This window comes from Gracilinanus agilis, chromosome 1, assembly GCF_016433145.1.
Source record: "Gracilinanus agilis isolate LMUSP501 chromosome 1, AgileGrace, whole genome shotgun sequence".
In the NCBI taxonomy this organism is placed as follows: Eukaryota; Metazoa; Chordata; class Mammalia; order Didelphimorphia; family Didelphidae; genus Gracilinanus; species Gracilinanus agilis.
The window spans coordinates 389,015,895-389,036,404 of NC_058130.1; the positions used below are offsets into that span (position 1 = coordinate 389,015,895).

At 32.6% G+C, this 20,510-nt stretch overlaps 1 protein-coding gene across 1 annotated transcript in view; it reads right to left on the bottom strand.

Moving 5' to 3' along the window:
- ZNF532 (zinc finger protein 532) overlaps positions 1 to 20,510 on the bottom strand; it is a 116,068-nt gene that overhangs the window by 16,096 nt on the left and 79,462 nt on the right. Inside the window, exons 8-9 of the mRNA XM_044664533.1 lie at positions 17,991 to 18,153; positions 14,078 to 14,359 (exon numbers count right to left, since the gene is read on the bottom strand). Of these exons, the coding sequence (XP_044520468.1) occupies positions 14,078 to 14,359; positions 17,991 to 18,153 (445 nt within the window). The remainder of the gene's footprint in view (positions 1 to 14,077; positions 14,360 to 17,990; positions 18,154 to 20,510) is intronic.

Below are 20,510 nucleotides of genomic sequence, written 5' to 3' on the forward strand. Positions count from 1 at the left end.
TATGAGACAATACACCGAAGTACAAGGGTTTAAAAAAAAAAAACTATTCTGGGCTCCCTTAGTTTAGAGAGAACTTTCCCAAAGCATGTCATGTTGAATGGAAAACAATACCAAAAATATGGTATAATTAGGGTAGAACTATTTTCTTCTCTTTTTTTGGCTTAGGTCAACAAATAAGGAAAAAGTGAGTAAATAAATGACTTTAACAAGGTAATTTTTTAAGACAGACTAATGAAAATCACCTGTTTTTACATGCCACTTAAAAGAATGAAGAGAAAAACAAGAGACAACATTTTAAAATGTTTCAATATTATAGGAATCTCTAATTTAGAATTAGCAGAAGTACTGCTCCCAAAAATGGAAATTATAATTCCACTACAAATTAGTAGATGGTCCGAAAGAGGCTATAGCCAAAAAAGGTACTGCCCCACCAAACTGATGATAAGCTTCATCAAATTTAGCTTGGCTCTTCCTCATGAGATAGAAATATAGTCCATCATTATGTCCATAATTAAAGCCTTACAAGTTTGGTAGAACCTGCCAAGTTTGTGTGTTGTCTGCATAACCTTTAAGAATCCAGAAACATATTTATACCAAAATAATACATTGGGTTGGACTTCAGAGTAGAGAATCATTTTTAAAAATAACCAGGAAAAAAATTAAGGATATGTTGGAATTAACCTATGAAGACATGTGTAATGACTTTAAAAGCTATTTTCTTTTAACATAAAGGAAGACTCAAACAACTGGATAGATATTCCCTGTACATTTTTTTAAACCCTTACCTTCTGTCTTAGAATCAATACTGTGTATTGGTTCCAAAGCAGAAGAGCAGTAAGGGCTAAGGCAATGGGTGTGACTTGCCTGGGGTCACATAGCTAGGAAGTATCTGAGGTCATATTTGAACCCAGATTCTCCCATCTCTGGGCCTGGCTCTCAATCCGCTTAGCCAATCAAGTGCTCCCTCCTGTACATTCTTAAAAAAATTTATTATAGTCCTACATGACATTGGTGATTTTTGTATTCCTAGTTTTGGCTATCTGTGGATTGGTCATCAATCAATGAATGGGAAATTTTTGGAGATTTGTGACATACTTGGAAAAACCATAGATGATGCACATATATAAAGAAAAAATGAATGTCATAAATGCATAAAGACTATATATAGATATCCCTTCCATATCACAACTTTCCCCATTATGGTTTTGATATATCATAGGTCAGCATAAGAAATTAAATGGGAATTTGGGGGGAGTTTTTGGGAAGCCACAGATGACATGCAAAAAATATATGTATAGCATTGTATAATGTTAACATATCTTTTAATACCATATATATATAAAACTTTCTTTTTTCAAGTTAAAATAAGTAAAAAATTTTGAAGAGAACACAAAAGCCAGCAGATGACACACAAAGAAACAAAGAGATATCTTTAAAAGTTCAGTAACTTGTAAATGCAGATAAGGAACTATAAATACCCCATAAAAGAAAAAGATAAATGCAGACTTTTTTTCTGGTATGAAGGGAAGGCCAAAACATTTTTTGCAAATTATCCAGATTGCAGGGGTGCCGTATCCCACCCCGCAATGTAAAAGGGATAACCATATGATTAATCTATTTTATCGTTTAGATAGGTATATATATATGTTTATCATAAATCAAAATTTTGTTAAAAGTTTTAGTGTAGTAAAAAACTAAGTGTTCTCTTTGTTTCTACCATTCAAAGTTAGTCATGTGATCTTCTCCCACAGCAATCATTGCATTTAGAACTTTTCATAGAAGAAAATCCATGAAGCAGTTCCTACAGTTGAGAAGACTGCATGGAGTGTAAGATACTTATTTCTTTTGAGTTTAGAAACTGCAAAGTTTTTATGGGTACAGTATGTTGTTTTACTTGTTTTGCATTTTAAATAAATATTATCAGAATTATTAAAAATAAAGGTTTGGGGTGGGACCTAGAATTATTTGTGGTTTTTCACATTTGTGGGAGTCGTGCCCACCTAATACCCACAAATGTCAAGGGACAACTGTCTAATAAAAGTTTTAATACCTCACATATTAATTTATTAGATGCCCTATAATACTCAAGAAAATACTGACTTCTGGGTCACAGGAGCAATGAGACATCAAACTAAATTTTTTCTTGATTCCTTATAACCCCTTAAGCCCCAAACAGAAATTATGTGCCAAAGATAAAGCAAACTTAGTTGTCTTTATGGTCTAGAACAGTGATGGGCAAACTTTTTAAAGAGGGGGCCAAAGGAAAGGAAATGCTCATCTGTCAGTCTGTTTCTAAGGTAACTCTTTCAAAATTTCATTATATTGTATCCTACTCATTGTATTCATCAGATTAGGAATAATATCCTGTGGCTGGATAGAACATTTCAGGGGGACCAAATCTGGCCCATGAGCTGTAGCTTGCTCATCACTGGTCTAGAACACTCAGAATCTAAAAGAAGATTTTAAAATCCCCCAAACCCAGGAACATCATGATGTTCAGTGACCCTGAGCTCACTCAGCATCCTTCTTCTACCGCCTGCCCCTATCAGCAGCAAGGTTGCCATACCACCCCCAAGGACATGACACAGGCTTATATTAAAAACCATCCCCAAACCCCTAGGCTCCTGCCTCTTTAGTGTCACGAATATCCTTGCTCTGGGTTGCAGAAGTGCTCTTAGACCTTGACAGCCAGCTTGGGCATAGCCTATCAGGAGCAAAAGCCTGCCAGGAATTATAACCCATAAGCCCATTGCTGCAAAGCTCTGAATAGATCAAAAACAGGCTCTGAACTGCCAGTGCTGTGCCAAACAACTGAGGAACAGAGGGAGTGGGACCAGTTCTGAACACTGAAGGCTAATTCTAGGCTGGTGAACTAGGAATTATCCAGGGTTAGAGAAGTATGAGCCATTTTGAAATCCAGCCCACAAGAAAATCACAGAGGGGAGAGAGTTAGAATGTGAATGATAAAGAAAATAAGGGGTGGGAGAGAAACTGAAAGTACCAAGAATTTCAGGAAGAAAAAAGCTTGAAAACTTGGAACATAGATAAATTAACTGGAAAAATGTCAACAACAGAGGAGCTATGTCCTCTGGATCTAGTAAATAAGCGCAAGCATCTATGAAGAAATACTGCAAAATAAAGGGAAACGATCAAACATTTGCTGTGAAATTTGAGAACATTAACCATAAATCAGAAATGAGAATTATGAGAGCAAAATTTATTTCCTACACAGCAAAAATAATGAGCAAAACAGAAAAACTTTAATCTGCAATGACAAGCTTCACCAAAGAAACAAGAGAAAATGATAGATTGGGAATGCAAATACAAAGAAATGAAGGAGAAGCTAAATGAGAGGCAAAAAAAACCCGTTAAAGTAAAATATGCTCACTGTGCAAGCAATACACACTGAACTCAAAGACAAGATGCACAGAGGCAATTGAAGGATCACAGGACAAAAAAACTGTACCACCACAATGAAGGAAATAATAGAAGAGAAGTTCTCAGAAAGCTTCAACATAGGAAATGAAATTCCAATTGAAAAAATTAATAACCTCTAGGGAAAAAAACCCCAAGGTTGCAAACACCAAGATACATAGTGGTTAAACTGAACAGTACAATTCAGAAACAATCAGGAGAATGACCTTCAAGTACAAAGGAAAGGGCATTCAAAAAAGACAAGACTATTTTACACCCACTAGAAAAGAGGAGGGAAAAGCAGTAATGTATTCCAAGGAGCAACAGGAGTCATATGTAGTTCTGTAAATCTGAACTAACAATACAGGACAAAAATGGATATTCAATACTAAAGAATTTGAAACAGTTTGGGGAAGAAAAGACTAATGAGTTATTTTATAATACTAGATAAAATGATCACATTTTATGAATTATATAGGCTAAAAAACTACATAAGAATTATAGTTCTCATAGGAAGAAATCTAAGACCAGAGCTATTAGAAAAAATTCTGCAATTCTCTAATAATTAGAAAAATGCAAATTACAGCAATTCTGAAGTTGTACATCACACCCATCAGAATGAGAAAAATGACCAAAAAGATAAATGACAAATGTTGGAGGTCCTGTGAGAAAATAAGCACAGTGATGAACTATTGGTAGAATTGTGAATTCTTCTATCCAACTTGAAAACTATTTTGGAATTATTCCTAAGAAGTTATTAAAGAGTGCATATTCTCTGACAACCCATCTCCTCACCCCAAACCATCACTACTTGGCCTATATCTCAAAGAGATTAAAGAAGAAGAAAAAGATCCAATATATACATAAAGAGGTCTTTTTGTAGTGGCAAAGAACTATGAACCAACTATGGGATGGATATGCATGTAATGGAATATTATTGTGCTTGAATAAATGAAGTAAGAGATGACTTCTGAAGGACCTAGAAAGAGATCTATGAATTTCTGTTGAGTGAAATGAGCAGAACCATGAGAATAATTTATACTAAACATAAATATTGTAAAAATTAACAATTTTAATAAATATAGCTCTAGACAAAAAAAATTGACCATGATAATTCCAAAGAACTTATGAAACAAGAATGCTATCTACCAATAAACAGAGAAATGATATACTACTATTTAGAATGAAAAACACATTTTTGGACATTGTTAATGTGGGAATGTGTTTTGCTTGACTATACTTATGTGAAAATGAGTTCTGTTGAGTTTTTTCAGTGAGTGGAGAAAAAATAATTCTTGATCATTAAAAAAAAGTTTTAAAAAGATAAAGTACCAGAGTAAAATGGGAAATTATTTTTAAAAGTTGAAAAGGTCTCAAACTTTACAAATTTCAAGATGTTATAGTGTTATTTATGAAAACTATTATCTGATTAACAAAACAGAAAAGTAGATCAACTGTATGGAATAGAAAATACAGAAAACCCCCAAATGTCCACAAGTTTGGTTTTTAATAAACTCAAGATTATAAAATACAATAGAAAGAAATAATTATACAATAAAATGTTTTCAAATTTGAAATAACATGATAAAAATTAATTTGGAGGCAGGCATTATACTGTATACAATAGTGAAACTCTTCTGGATCCATGATCTCATATTTTTAAAATCGGAAAAAACAGTATCACACATGAGGAGGAGATGCACTTTTTAAATCTATCAAAGCAAATGGAAATATTACTGGAATAAAAATAGATAGATCCCATTACACAAGCATTTAAAAAATTCCACACAATAAAAAAAGATTTTAAAAAGTGAAAGTTGAAGTTTTGGGGCAGGAAATCTATTTGGTTAAGTCTGAAATACGGATTTTTAAAGATTGATCAGCTGTGAAGAGTTAATGATAGCCAATCTTCAATGAATAATCAAAGGATAGAAATAATTTATGAAAGTAGAAAAACACAAACTGTATAGTCTGCCTTAAAAGAAATTTCCAAACAGTAAGAGAAATACAATTTAAATTACTTTTAAGGTTACCATTTTACTATCCTGAATGTTAGGAGAAAATTTAAAAGTTCAATATTGTCAGGAGTGTGGGTAAATAAATAGGCATTCTCTTACAACTGTTGGAATTAAAATTTGGTGCCTTTTTTTTTTATAGAGTGCAATCTTGACAATACTTGATAAAGAGTTACTAAAACCTTTGACTTAGTGAACTCATTACTAGGACTATACCCTAAATTTATAACTAAATTTCAAAAAATTTATACAAGTAATGGACAGTTGAACTGTGAACTGGTTCAGCCATCTTGGGGGGAAAAAAACTTAGAATTTTGCCCCACAGGCTTTTAAACTATCCATGGTCTTTGACCCAGAAATATCCTTCTAAAGTAATTGCAAGGTCTATATCCCAAGAGATTAGAGAAAGAGAAGGATTCAAATGTACAAAAATATTTATAAGAGCTCTGTTTGCATTAGCAAAGAATCGGAAACAGAGGGATTACCTGTTAACTGGGAATGGCTGAACAAGTTATGGCATACGAATATGATAAAATACTATGGTGCTACAAGAAATTAAAAAGGGAATCCGTTTTTTTAATTGAAATTTTTTTTCAGTTCCAAATTCTCTCCTTGCCATTCCCCTACTCATTGAATAAGTAAGAAAAATAAAAGTCATTACAAATGTAGTCATGCAAAATAAATTCTCACATCAGCTATGCCAAAAAAAAAAAAAAAGAAAAAGAAAGAAAAGTAAATATTTTTCAGTTTGTACTCTGAGTCTACCAGCTCTCTATCTGGAAGTGGATAGCATGCTTCATCACGATGAGTCCTCTAGAATTGTGGCTGATCACTGATCACAGTTCTCAAGTCTTTCAAAGTGGTTTTATGTGTAGGATATCACTGTTGTTATATAATTTGTTCCCTTTGTTCTGCTTACTTCGCTTAGTATCACTTTACTTTACAGAAGGTTCCAGAAACCATCAAAGGGGATATTGAGAGTGCTACACTTTTAAACAGGTCCTCTCAGTACATTTATCTCAGAGGAAGTTTTCTCTCAGGTCCTCAGAAATCTGTCTCTCTCCTCAAGCATTTTTTTCTGAGAGGCTGTTTTTTTTTTTCCAAACTGGTTTTTATCAGTGTTCTATGCAAAAATTTTCTTTCTCTGACCTTTTCAGTAAACCAAATCACCAGATGGCTTACATTAAAACACAGTATCATCTATAATTTTTTCATTCCCATGACCTCAAATTCTGGAAAGAGATCTTTCTTAACATTTCAAGTTATATCTATCTCTCTCTGCACCTCACACCTATTCTTCAGCCTGAAATATGAAATCTAGCCACTGCATCCCTGCTCTTGTCCCACCTAAGATGACATTAAACCATTGCTTCATTAAAATACAAATGAGAAAATTGAAAAGTGGAGACAAATGAAAACCGCAGAGACAAAACTCAAATCAAAATGGTTCAAAAAAACCACATTACTGGCCAATTCAAATATATGTTTGTCTTCCATCCCTGAAACTCTTTCTGCTTTGTCCTGATACAAATTTTACAAATCCTTATTCCTGGGCCATCACTCCCTGCTATCTCTATTCCAACCTTCAAACTGCTAAATGCAACTAATTTCATCAAAATTTTAATAAACATATAAGAATTTATACATTAGAATGGTTCTTGTTTCTTTCCAAGCAGTTACATTGGCAAGTTGTACATTTATCCCAAAAATGTTACTTGCCATCAGTCAACCTATTTCTAGAACTCTTCTTTTGGAAATTCTTTTAGATGCTGAAGTACATTCTTTTCAACAACTTCCATGAGGGCAAATCTTTGGGCCATTAAGAGTAAGGAGGCTGATCCAGTTTGGGGTAAAAATCCATTTGCAGTTTAAAAAAGAAAACCAAGATGTAACTATAAAATAATGTGCCTGGATTAGGGGTAGAGAGGAGAACAGGGGAAAGTTGTGAATAATATATAAACTGGTACAGAAGACAATTCCAAAAGATGTAAAAAAATATTTTGAACACCAGTGAATCACATGAACAACACACATATTATTAAAATAACCACATAGTGGTTGCTACTCTGAAGGAGAGAAGTGAAATTTCAGTTCTGTTTATTGAAAAAGCATTTCATTACCTGACAGTCACCTTTCATATGTGTTTATGAAAGGATTGTAAGATTGCCTAACTATGAACTGAAAGTGATAAAGAAAAATCAAGATTCAAAAGAAAACTTTAACAAATAGGTAAAATTGTGTGACCAAACTCAGAACAGAGATAGGAAGGGAGAATAGCTTACCACAGAATTATTTTTTGTTCCCAGGTCAGTATCATACACATTTGAGCAATGTAGGGAAGAAAAGAAATGTTTAAGAGAGCTAACTTATCAGGCGTCTGTAAGAACTGTACAGATGAAGATGAGAAAAGGCTATGAGAACATCAAGTGTTACTTATATATGCCCAATTAGGAGAAGGACCTCCATCACTCCTGGTTTGTGATCTGTAGCAGGGGGTCAAGGGACTATTGTTCTTTTCCTAAACTAGTTCTTACATTCTTCCCTTAGTTATACTCCCTGTATATGATAGAGATTCTTTTACAACAATTTCCAAATTATCATTCTTCCTGTCTCCTCTCTCATCACAAACCAAGGAAAAAAACTAGCTGTTTCCACTATCACATTTTGCCAAGTCATGCATTGGTCATTCATGAATTAAAAATGACATGACCATGGAGAAAACTCTTGTTTCTGATTACTTCTGCATCGTGTTTAATTCTTTTCCCTTCTTAAAGCACTGTCCTATTTCTAAGATAATTTTGGTTCCTAAGTGGTTGCATGCAGTTTGGGTGGTTTTTTGAGTTTTTTTTTAAGAATCTTTTTTTAACCCTGATTTCAAAGTGAGAGGCTTTACAAACGAAGGAGGAATGAAAAAAAGAACATGGAACATGTGCAGGACAAAGAAAGTGGCTTAACAATACTCATTCATAGCAATGAACTTCTTCAAAGCTCCTTTCAAAATATGGTAACAAGAATCTTTTCTAAAATATTGTATTTTCTTTTTGCTTTTTACATATTTTTCCATAGTTGCATGATTTGTTTTCTCTCCCTCCCCCTTCCTGAAGCTGACAAGCAATTCCACTGGGTTATACATGTATTATCACTTGATAACTATTTTCACATAAAAGACAGTATTTTCTTTTGTTTAATTTTGCTTTTGTAAAGGGATGCTAGGCTGGAGAGGAGATGGGAAAATCTCTACTGAGGCTTTGTTGGGGGGGGAGATGGAGGGAACACAGAGATGGATGAGAGGAAAGGGGTAGATAATTAGTCCAACTAGCAGTAACTATTCATGGAATATAAAACATTACAATATAACTGTTCAAAGACCTTGTAACTGAATAAGAAATAAATATTGAAATGAATTTTTTCCCAGAAATCTCTCAAAAATTACCTTGTTCTGAAAATATCAACTCCCTTATATTAGTCACTACTTCACCTGGTAATCTGCAGGTGAGAATTTTCTCATTAGTGAATAATGTACAGCTGAGCAAACAAACTACCATTAAATTAAGGGCTCTGACAAAAAAAAAGGAAGAAAGAAAAAGAAATAAAGAAAACTATGTAGTACAAAGTCTTTTTTCCCCTCCCTGTACTGCTTTCTAGCAAAAATGGCCATACTGGTTTCTAACACTGGAAATTTACATCTAAAATTACCATCAATCATTCTGTAAACCACTGAAAACATGGGAAATAAAAGCATTTTGAAAAACTGCTGCTTTTTAAAAATGGTTCTTCCCTTTAAAATTTGTTTTTGATGCTGAATTTAAAAATGTGTTCTGAAAAAAAGTGACAATTCTAAGCCGGTCATTTTACTTCCAAAGTGTTTTGAATAAACTCATGCCTTAGTAATAATTATGGAAAATCTATCATAATGGGAAAACCTTTGGTTCAACATGGATGTCCATTAGTATTTACAAGAGAAAGTATGCAAGGAAAACATTTAAAATGGATCTTGATTTCAGATCAATGAAAAGTTTGGAAATCAATAAACATACACAGAGTAACAGCTTTCTTATGAATAAATTATTGATGAGTTCCATGTAAAAATCTGAACTTGGATAAAGAACAGTAAATTTTCAAAAATTTAATGATTATAAAACAACTTTTAAATGAATAACTTTGGTATAGGAATAAAATAAGAAAATTTACTGTATTATACATGTAGAGGTTAATAATAATTATGGTGACCAATGAGGCATCTAATATCATTGGGCAGAAAATGAAAGTGAAGATTGATTGGTATATAACTCATGGCTTTGAGGTCATCATATATTATATATACATCCACACACACATATATAAAATAGAGCCCAAACCTTTGCAAGCTCTTCTTATTATAGTTGGCTGAGTAGACCAAATTATTCACCATTATACACACATACACACACTCGCGTGCGCGCACACATGCATATTCTCCATTGTATTACTGAAGCCATTCATGGTACCTAGGCTTAAAGTACCTCTGAACTTGTTCTATTATGTCTGTAGTATTTAACTAAGATGATAGTCAAATCAGATCTTCCCAAGAAATGTGAAAGTTATATAACTTTGTGGATGAGATAAGTGGAATTTTTCAATTGGACGCATGGCAGAATAAAACTGGCTAAGCATTTAAAACTGGCAATGGCATTTTGGGTTGTTGGGGTTTTTTCCTCTTTCTTAGATCAGAATATGTGTGTAGTTTAACTTGTGATCCAAACAAATATCAATAAGAATAAATCATCATCATAGAAGGCATGGCCTAAACTTTCAATTCTGATTTCCAAATTCTATAAAATCATTCATGTTTTTTCTCTTTGATTTCTTTGCAATTCATATTTGTGCACACAGATATGTGTGAGCACAAATATACACATTATGATAATCAATCCTAAAACATAAAGGAAATAAATTACATAAGAATTAAATTCCATTCTTTATATCTATAGTTCTTATTGATCAAAATTAGTTTTTAACCATGAAAGGTATTACAGAATTTCTATTGATTTCACTGAAAAAAAAAACTATTTTTTGTTCTGCAACCTGCTAAAGAATGCTGCATCTAATTTTTTAAGCAAATGAAAACCTAGATCTTTGTTATATTGTTATCAATAAGCTCCTAGAATACTGTCACATCTTTTTTATATTTGTATCTTCCTCCAGTGCTAACATATTACATTGCTTGGATTTCAAGGACTTCTATAATCTAGTGAAACATTCCTTTCCAGCCTCACCCGACACAGATCTCCACTCTACTCCAGGCAAATTAAAAAATTTATTCCTTTCCTTATTTACTACTGTTTATTTATTCTCCTGCCTCCATGACTTTGTTGATGCTGTTCCCTATGCCTAGAATCTCTCAAGTGAATTTCTACCCTTCTTTAATGCTTACTTCAAATGTCATCCTTTCTAGGACATCATTCTCCCATTCAGTCATCACCTTTCCTTTCTCAGATCTTATGTAACACAACTTTGTATAACCTCTTCTACACTAACTTTGTATTATCATATTATAATTATTGGGTATGTGTTACTGGATTAATTCTAAGCGCCATGAGGAAAGGAGCAAGATTATGTTTGATATTTTTATCTCATGCATAACACAGAGTTATGCTGGCAAGAAGGCATTAATGTCCATTGACTTGAATTACTATTAGATTAAGGAATTTTCCCAACAACTAATAAGTAACAAAAATATATATTTGGAACCAGGTCCTCCAACTATAAATCTACTAATTCCTCTTTTTATACCATACAGAATCAGGACTAGGGTGAAATTCTAAGTCTCCTCAACAAAAACCCACAACTTGACAAGAGCCTCCAAATCAAGTCAATAATATTTTTAGATAGATAAGTGAGTATTATTAGATATGGGAGAAATACAGACATGATAGCAAAAAAAGTGTGTTGAAAAATATGGTAGGATAAATAAATGAAACACATCAAAGAGTACTTTAAATATATCAAAACTGTGTATGTTGAATACTTTCTTCAAGAACAGTTAGAAGGTACAGAATATGAGGAAAATAATTTAAAAGAAAACCTAATTCTATCTTAAAAGCCTGCAAGTGATTTGGTTTCCAATTTAAGAATGATTTCAGAACCTGTTTGTGTGTACATAAATTATCAATTAGCTAATGCAAATGTTAAAATCAATACCCTATTTTTAAAAGTATAAGCATGGTAGGAAATCTTGTACGCAATAATAATTACTTTATAAGTTACTAATGAAAAAAGGGAACCTAGAAAATATATTGATTCTAAGTGATTATCACCATTTTCTTTAGAATTTTAACCAGGTAAAACAAATGCCACATCAAGAATATTAGAAGAAAGCAGAAAACACTTCTATCAAAATTTAAACATATTTGCAAAATGTAAAAGAGAAGGATATTGGAAGAGCACAAGAGGTAACATCTTACAAAACAATTAAGAGCTACTGAGGGAAAAATAAGTTTGCAGAAAACTTGGTGTGAAATGGAGCTAAATCCAATCATTGTATAAATACATAAAGATGAAAAGGTCAGGCAAACAACAAGTAATCACAATATGGAAAAGATGACTGTTTCTATAGCAATCTGTTTTGATGACAAGGGAAACACATTTGACGTTTGTGTGTATATGTGTGTGTATATGAATCAAATGGAAATAATACTTGAAAAGATAAGGTCAGAAAGAAGAGCTGGATCTCATCAAGTACACACAAGGTATAGGTGCCGATAGCAAAATAATTTTAAAAGCCTGAATACAAGAAATCTAAAAATATGAAAATAAAAAGATGTCAAATGACTGGAGACAAATGGAAGACACTGGATCATTAAAAAAGTGATCAACAAGGCATTAGTAACCATTAATACCTATTAATCCCAAATGAAAAAATGCAAAGGAAACAAAAAGGTTTTTTCACAAATGGTTTTCTGAATCAGATAATATCTTTACAAACATAATTAACAGAAAGTTGTAGAGAATACAATATCCTACTATGGGTATATTAATATAAAATGATTTAATAATGTATTCATAGATTTATAGTTAGAAGGAACTTCTGGTACCTTAGAAGTAAAATACAGTTTTTGTCAATGATCCTATGAATATCCTTATCAAGGAAGGAATAAAATAGGGCACTCTGTCCTAAGGTATTTCATCAATGTTTTGAAGGACATCTTTTAATCCAAATGGAAGAATATTTTTCTATAAATGTTGAGGATCTCCAGATGCTTTTGTTTGGGGATGATATCATACTGGCTATTTTAAAGCCCATGATTCTATAGGGCCTTCTCAATGTGTCCCATGACCACTCAAAAAAAATCAGCCTAACAATTCACAGAGGAAAAAAACATGAATCAAGAATATCTTTTGTAGGCTATCACATACAATTTTTTGGATTGCCCACTGAGTTATTAGTCCAGTTTGTGTAACTTGGACACTTAGTTAAGCCTAACATTGAATCAGAAAAAAAAGTGTAGACAGACTGAATTTTTCAAACTGTGCTATGCTTAAAATGGTCTCCAGTAGTCCATGACATGAAAACTCACACATTCTTGATATCAATATTCTTCAAGTGGTACTGTGGAGAAACAAATTTTGGAACATAATTTCTGAAGAATCAAAATTTCATGTGACCCAAAGAGCAAAAGAAACATATCTGGCTGGTATGATTAGGTTGTAATATATTACAAATGATGGTCGCATAAAATAAATTACATTAAAGATATCGAGGAACTATATGACTGGAAAAGGAGGTGGGTCAGTCAAGTACAAGAGCAAAAGAGAAGCTGCATGGTTCTGGCACCCTAGGAAAATTAAAAGACCAAGAAAAGAGAGAAAGGCTATTGGAATGTCAGACTAAGCCTCTATAGATAAACTGTGGGAAGGCACAGAAAGAGCTCAATCAATGAAGAGGAGTAGAAGTGCTGTCACCTGTACCACTGAAATACAATGTCAGTAAGATCCATTGGAGAAATGAAATATAAAGAATTTTCTTTTTTCACTATCTATCACACACCTTTTTTTCCCCCTTTCCCTCTCTCCCTTCTCCCCACTCCTTGGCCTGATCCTTTATTCTCTTTCCCTACCTTCTGTGCTATTTCCTCTAATAAGACTATAGTCTATTAGAAAGAATTTTTAATGATGCTTTTTTTTAAGGGCCACATTTTTATGTACCATATTTTAACATCGACAACTTAATTTTCAATTTAAAAATCAGGTGAATTAAATATTTACCTGTATTTTAAAAAAACATTATACAACAAAAAATATAAATATATTTCCCTTATGTGTGGCTATCAACTAATTTTCTTTTTTTACCCCTGGTATAAAAGAAGAGACAAATTCCAAGATCCAGGATTAAATTATATCTCTACTTCTTCAGGTAAAGAAAAAAATGGGTTGGCAGAAGAACATATTTCAGATATTTCAAAGCTAAAAAAAAAATCTGTGGACTCACAGAATGTCATAAGTGAAAGAAATTTCATGATGCATGTAGTCCAAAACCCCTTCAGTTATTTGCCCAAGATCACACAGCTAGGAACTAGCCAGAAAGCTGCAATATAAGATCTGGCCTCCTGATTGCTGCTGTAGAACTCTTTCCATTTTAAAGGTAGAAGAAATTTCATCATTTTACTTACTTTCCCATGTTCCTTCCTCATGTGGGTTATGTAAACATCTCTCTGAGTGAACAGGCGGTCACACTCCCAGCATGTCCATCCAGGATTGGCTACTTTCTTGGGCTCAGCTACTTTCTTGACAGGAGATGGTAATTTCTTTTCAAGCTTCTCTTTCCCATTGACGGATTTCGGATCCTCTTTGTTATGGCTGGCTGAATTTTGAGTTGTAGGCTTAATGCTAAAGGGCAAATTTATTCCCAAGTTTGGAGGCCCTTCAATACTTTTCAATGTTCCATGCATGGACTACATAGGGAAAAAAATTTAGATATCACATCACTAAAAGCATAAATTAAAAAAAATAATGTATCAATCCATTATTAAGTCTTTGCTAGTTTATAAGGTACTTTTCCTAAGCATATTCCTTTATATTATTAAAAAGAAAATGGTGCAAACTTTTAAAAATTTGCAACAAAAAGAAGGGGTACAAAGGATTACTTCAGAGGCTATTTCCCATAACACATATTAATTACATATAATCAAAAATAGTTTTGTGATAAAAAAAAAACACCTGCTCCAAATCTAATCCTGACATTCAATTTTTCCGCCAATATATGGCAACTAGCTTTAAAAAGGAGAGGAGAGGAGATTATTAGGTTACAGCAAACCTAAATAATTGAAGCTCATTAACAGAGGTGGGATTGGGGAGAAGATCAGTTTTATTAATTTTAAGCATCAAAGGTTAAGAAGACAGGAAAATAATTATTTTGGGCTTTAATGATCAACCCATTTCTAAACAGGTGTTTCTTATAAAATAACTGTTTCAAATTTGTTATGACTAGTTTAGACAAATGGGGAAGATGAGATACTGTCTCTAAAACAGTACATATAAACTATTTTAGACACATTTTTCAATTTCACTTTAAATTTAATTACAGTCTGACAAAAAACTTACAAGATTTATATGCCAAAAGGTACCTGCCCAAAGCAAGATTGTTCATTATAGTCAAAAAAGGTCCTTCACCTGTTCTATATGCTTCCTGTTTTCTTATTTAAGATTTCTGTCCTAATACCTTAGAGAAGGGGTCGGCAACATATGGCTCTTTCTGCAGGAGCCATAAAGTCAATTTTTTTTCAGGCGCTGTTACAGGAGTGCGCACTGTTACAGGAGCTCGCACTGTGAGCACTGTACGGCTCTCACGAAATTACATTTTAAAAAATGTGGTGTTTATGGCTCTCACGGCCAAAAAGGTTGCTGACCCCTGCCTTAGAGGGTAACTACTCCAGTGAATGCTTCTGGAAAATGTCTGTTCTTTTTCATGAGATTTAGCCTCATTCCATAGTAAAATATACTCTTTGAGCATCGTTTTAACCCATTTCTTTTCCCCTCAAGAGTAAGATTATTTTATTTTTTCAGCACCATGAGTTTCATTGATTAAAATGACTATTAACAATCAGACAATGAAGAATGTCTGACTTAAAAGTTTTATGCTACGTTCCTTTGCAAAAAGAGAACCAGGGAAGGAATGGATAAATGATATCCAAAGGCTGTACTGGGTTCTTTTTAAACTGAAAGCCCAATTCCATTTGTGTATGAAAAGCCAAACAAAAGCCAAACACTTTCTAAATCAAAAGTCAATGTAAACTTTTTTCAAAGTCCAGAATTTCTTTTGAATCATTTGAAATACAAACAAAAAATCATGCTACTAAAAATCTATAACACATACTAATTTTAAAATAGGAATGAGTAAAAAACTAATTCTCTTAATATAAACTATAACTTGATTAGATAATAATATCTAAAGTAAATAAATGGGATTCTAACATGAGATAAGAGGGGAATATATGAAGGGGGAAAAATTATACTTTTCCAACATCTAACAATTTTATAATTAAAATATTATTCATCAATAACAATTGCCTTTATATATAATTTCAACAAATATGTTTTAAAATTACTTTTCCCTAGATTCTAAAAACTAATAATCCTAGAAATGTGATTTTATTTTACTTAAAGGGATGCAAGGGTTGAACATTTATTAGGAGACTTCTCGTTTGAATAGATCAAAGAAATTCCAGAATTTGGTATTAAATTAGATTGGCAAAGATCTAACTTGAAAAGCTACCTTGGAATGCATAAAAGAAGAAAAAAAAGAAAAAAATTCCCTATTCTTGATTAATTTGCATAAGGGGCTACACAAGTAAAGAAATTCTCGGTGCATTTAAGTGAAATAACAGGTGATGCTAGCATGTATTTTTTGGTATTATGTAATTCTCTTCAAATCCTATCTCTTTTCCTATTATTTCCCCCAAATAAATGTAGTAGTATGGTATTGAATATACATGAAATGAGAATGACAAGAGAATATTCTTACTGTTTCAGTATTCTGTGGTTCTGTGAAAACGCAGACAAATTAAAATATACTTTCTCCTTGTGTCCACAGGATTTTATCATTCCTTTTCAGTCTCTATTTCCTAGAAACTCATATTCATTCCTCCAGATTTATAATGAATACAACAAAGACCTTAACCACAACACTGATGACCCTACGTACAGATTTAAGGATGTGTTCTAGAAAAAAAATACATTAAAACCCTCTTTAAAATATCTGCCTGTAATGTTTCTCCATTTACTTTCTTTTCAAATATGTAAGAGTCATTAAGTTTTTATTTCCCTCTAAGATTTCTCTGAGTTTTTTATAAGTAGATGATCTCATGAAAAATGACTTTTTAGTGAATGAAAAGTGAAGATGTGAAATTGATCTTTAGTTCACTTTATTCACATTTTGTCCTGCCACAACCAGCCCTTAGATATAGATGCACCGCTGTCTCAGAAGAACATGACTAGGCTCATGGGCTTTGTGAAATAATTGCCTACCTCAAATGTGCACTGTTCAGTCATGTTCAAAACAGAGGGCTTCAAAGGTTAAATATCTATTCATCTAGTGACAAAAGCCTAGAATAAATCAGGTACTTTGTTTGCTTTTAAAAGAGACCTGCCTGGAGTTATAAATTTTTACCCTATCTCCAACTGTAGCATCACCTTGGAATTGAAATAAAAGGTTCTAGTTTACTTTTTTAATAGATAAGTTCTTTATTCTAGGGAAATTTAGGACTACTTGTTTTCCTTCTAAAAACAAAAACAAAAAAGGCACTCTTAGTTATGTCTGAGCACCCAATAAAAGGTATCATCACCTAACCACATAAGGAGCAAGATTGCTTAAGCAATTAGACTGGCCATTGAAAAGGTTGGGAATAAAACACTGGCCTTTTGGGGAAAGTCTTAAGTAACTCCAAGTGCATTTAGATGCCTGTACCTTATTTTTTGAAAAGTCCAAATAGATCATTTATTGGCCAGTTTATTTGCAGGCTTCAAAGAAAGAACCTAAAAAGATCAAGGGATGAATAATACTACAATGAGAATTTAACAACTTAGGTAATTATCAAGAAAAATGTTCATGTTTCTATATATATACATATATCTACATCAGTGTTTTCTCTACAAATTTAGTTCATGAAATGATAAGGCAGGTACAGTATGTACTTCTATGATGTACATACAAATCGCATATTGCCACTTCCCGGGAAATATTAAAAACTAATGTTCAGAACTGGAATTTCCATTTAAAAAATACTGTTGTTTTAAAAAGTCATTTTATAGAATTATAATTAACTGCTTATTTTTGCTGATATTCAGGTTACCTACTGAGTATTCAGTTCAAGATATTTACTGAGTACTCAAATTAAAAAAAACCCCAGCATTTCACATTTCAACTGATTACCAAAGTCTGCATGTTACTGCTGAATAATTAATGTTTTACATCCATGCCTATCCTTGATAGTGCATGCTTTAAAATAATTTACAGCCTCAAATTATAACCAACGAACATATCTGCCAATTAATTTAAAGGAGAGGAGTTGATAGATGCACACACACCTTGATATGGTCCATCATAAGTTGTTTCTGTGCATATAAAAGAGAACAGTCTGGACACTTGAAAACAGACACCTTCTGGTTTTCAATGTGTTGGTCAAAGTGGCGATACAGCAAGGCTTGCAGAGTAAACACAGTGTCACACATGGAACATTTATATATTATTCTAAAAATAGAAGAAGTGTGGTAAAATAACATCAGTCAGCCTGATTGCTCAAGTTAAAGGAATTGCGATTTTACAGTTTTGTTTTTAGGAAGTAGAGGCACAGTGAGAACAAGCATACATGATAAAATTAACAATATAACTTGGCTGAGGAATAAAAACTTTAAAGTAAAATATTATGGGTCAACATCTGATCAACTTTGTCATTTGAAGTAATGAAGTAAATTAAAATAACAACCATCTCCTTAGATTTATTTTGAAAGAAGCATTATCCTAAGGTTTTAGACTACAAATTGCTCAACAAGCAGGCACAGTCATGATCCTTTAAAGCACTTTTTGAGCATAAGGGATAGTTCCTTGAACACATTATCTCTCAGTGTTGGCATCCTAGATTTGGTTAATAAAATCTGTTAAATGATCCAGATGGACTGCTATCCTCTAAATGACCAAGTTCATAAAAGGAACTTCCCTTTTTAAAATAAAAAACAAGGTAGTAGCATTTATATATCTAGTGTCACAATAATGAATAACCATTCTTTTAAAAAGAAAGAAAATATATTCATATAATTGGCATTAACAGATTTTTAAGAACCAAAGGTTTATTTTGCTTTGAACAGTTATATGAATTCCTATTTTTTTTAAAAAAAAACCATAATTATCTTATTTAAGAGGACTACTAGACATAAAATAGTCTAAGCCTAGATCATAATTATTACCACCCATCATTATTTAGCAGTGACTTCCTGGACAAGAGTTGTCTAGGAGTTCTGGTCTCAAATTCTTCCTACCACCAATCTTTCTCTTGAAATGGATTTTATCAGTCAGTTGTCAATGCCTACACACAGTAGAGGACCTTTCTGTCAGCCATTGTTCTAGGTCATGTCCCATGAGAACCTGTACTTTCTTTGAAGGACTGTGGGAATAGGCACAAAGAATTCTATGGGGCAAGGAGGGAAACTGATTGAGAAAGAAGGAATGTGTAGGTCACGTAATGAAAGAAGGGGAAAAACAGAGTAGTTAGCCCCCCTTGGTTCATCTATGGTCAAAGCTCAGAAGAAACATGCACACAAAAATACAGACACCATTCTTTCACAAGACAATTCTTGTCTGTACTTGAAACCCCTCCTGGACTATTTCCCTATGTTGAAATAGTCTTTCATAAGAATTTTGCTGTTGCTTGAATTTTTTTTCTGATGATTAATTTATTATTTTAATTTGAGAGCATTTTTCTTAAAGTTCCATATTTATCAAAAACATATGTCTCATGTAAGAAGCTAAAATTTATTAGCCATTTATAAAATTTTTTAGGATCTGTTTTCACATTTACAATACACTCAAAATATGATTATATTCAAAAGTGTTACACTAAAAGAAAGAACAATAGACTATTTGATTTTTTTTTTGATAGAGAATGGTCACAGGATTTACTACTTAGGTAATTTCTAATACTCTCCCCCACTTCAAACCATCATAATAATTCTAGGTAAGTAGATAAAAGTATACCCCTTCACCTTTCAGAGAACATTCAAACCCAAAATAAGACACAAGGGTGAATAGAAAATACATCCCTTCATTATTAATCTTTTTCTTTATAAAGAGCCCATTAGGAAAAATAAAAATCACAAGGCAAATTAAATGGGTAAAGTGCTGGGCTTAGAGACAGGAAAACTAGTTTTAAATCTCACCCCTCAGCCCTACTAGCTCTGTGGCCCTAAGCAAGTCACTTAAACTCTGAGACTAAGCAATTGCCTAAGATTTATCAACTAATCATAGACTGATTGCAATCAGTAAAGGATTCCCAAATCTGAATACTTCATAACAATAAAATTACATATCATTGGCCTGTTCGTTTATTTTAACAGATAAAGGACAGAATCTTTAACTAACCCTGGTGGTGATCTCATGTACTCAAAACTTTTCCTCAAACTTCACATTTTTCTTTGGTATCTACTGTGAGATAAAACATGCTATTGGAACCATTACTTTTTCCTACTAGAATACACTGTAACTCTAACCCATAGAAATGCTTACATCTCTTTTTTCCCATGTAAAGTAAAACTAATCATTAAAAAGAAATGTGAGCCACTATTTAAATTTCAAGAATAAAATTGGCCCAACCAAAATAAAGTTTCTCTATGCCACCATTAAATATTAAATTAACTATGCTATGTAAAAGAAAACAGAACCACAAATCTTAGAATAAATTTTGAGAATTCATTTACTTTATCAATTATTTCCTATCAAAAATTTTTCATGTAAAAATAATGTTCTTTAATTTGTAACTATTTAAATCACAGTGGGATAAGTGAGATGTAGTGTTGACATGATAATTATTTCAATATAACATTCAAAACTATAGT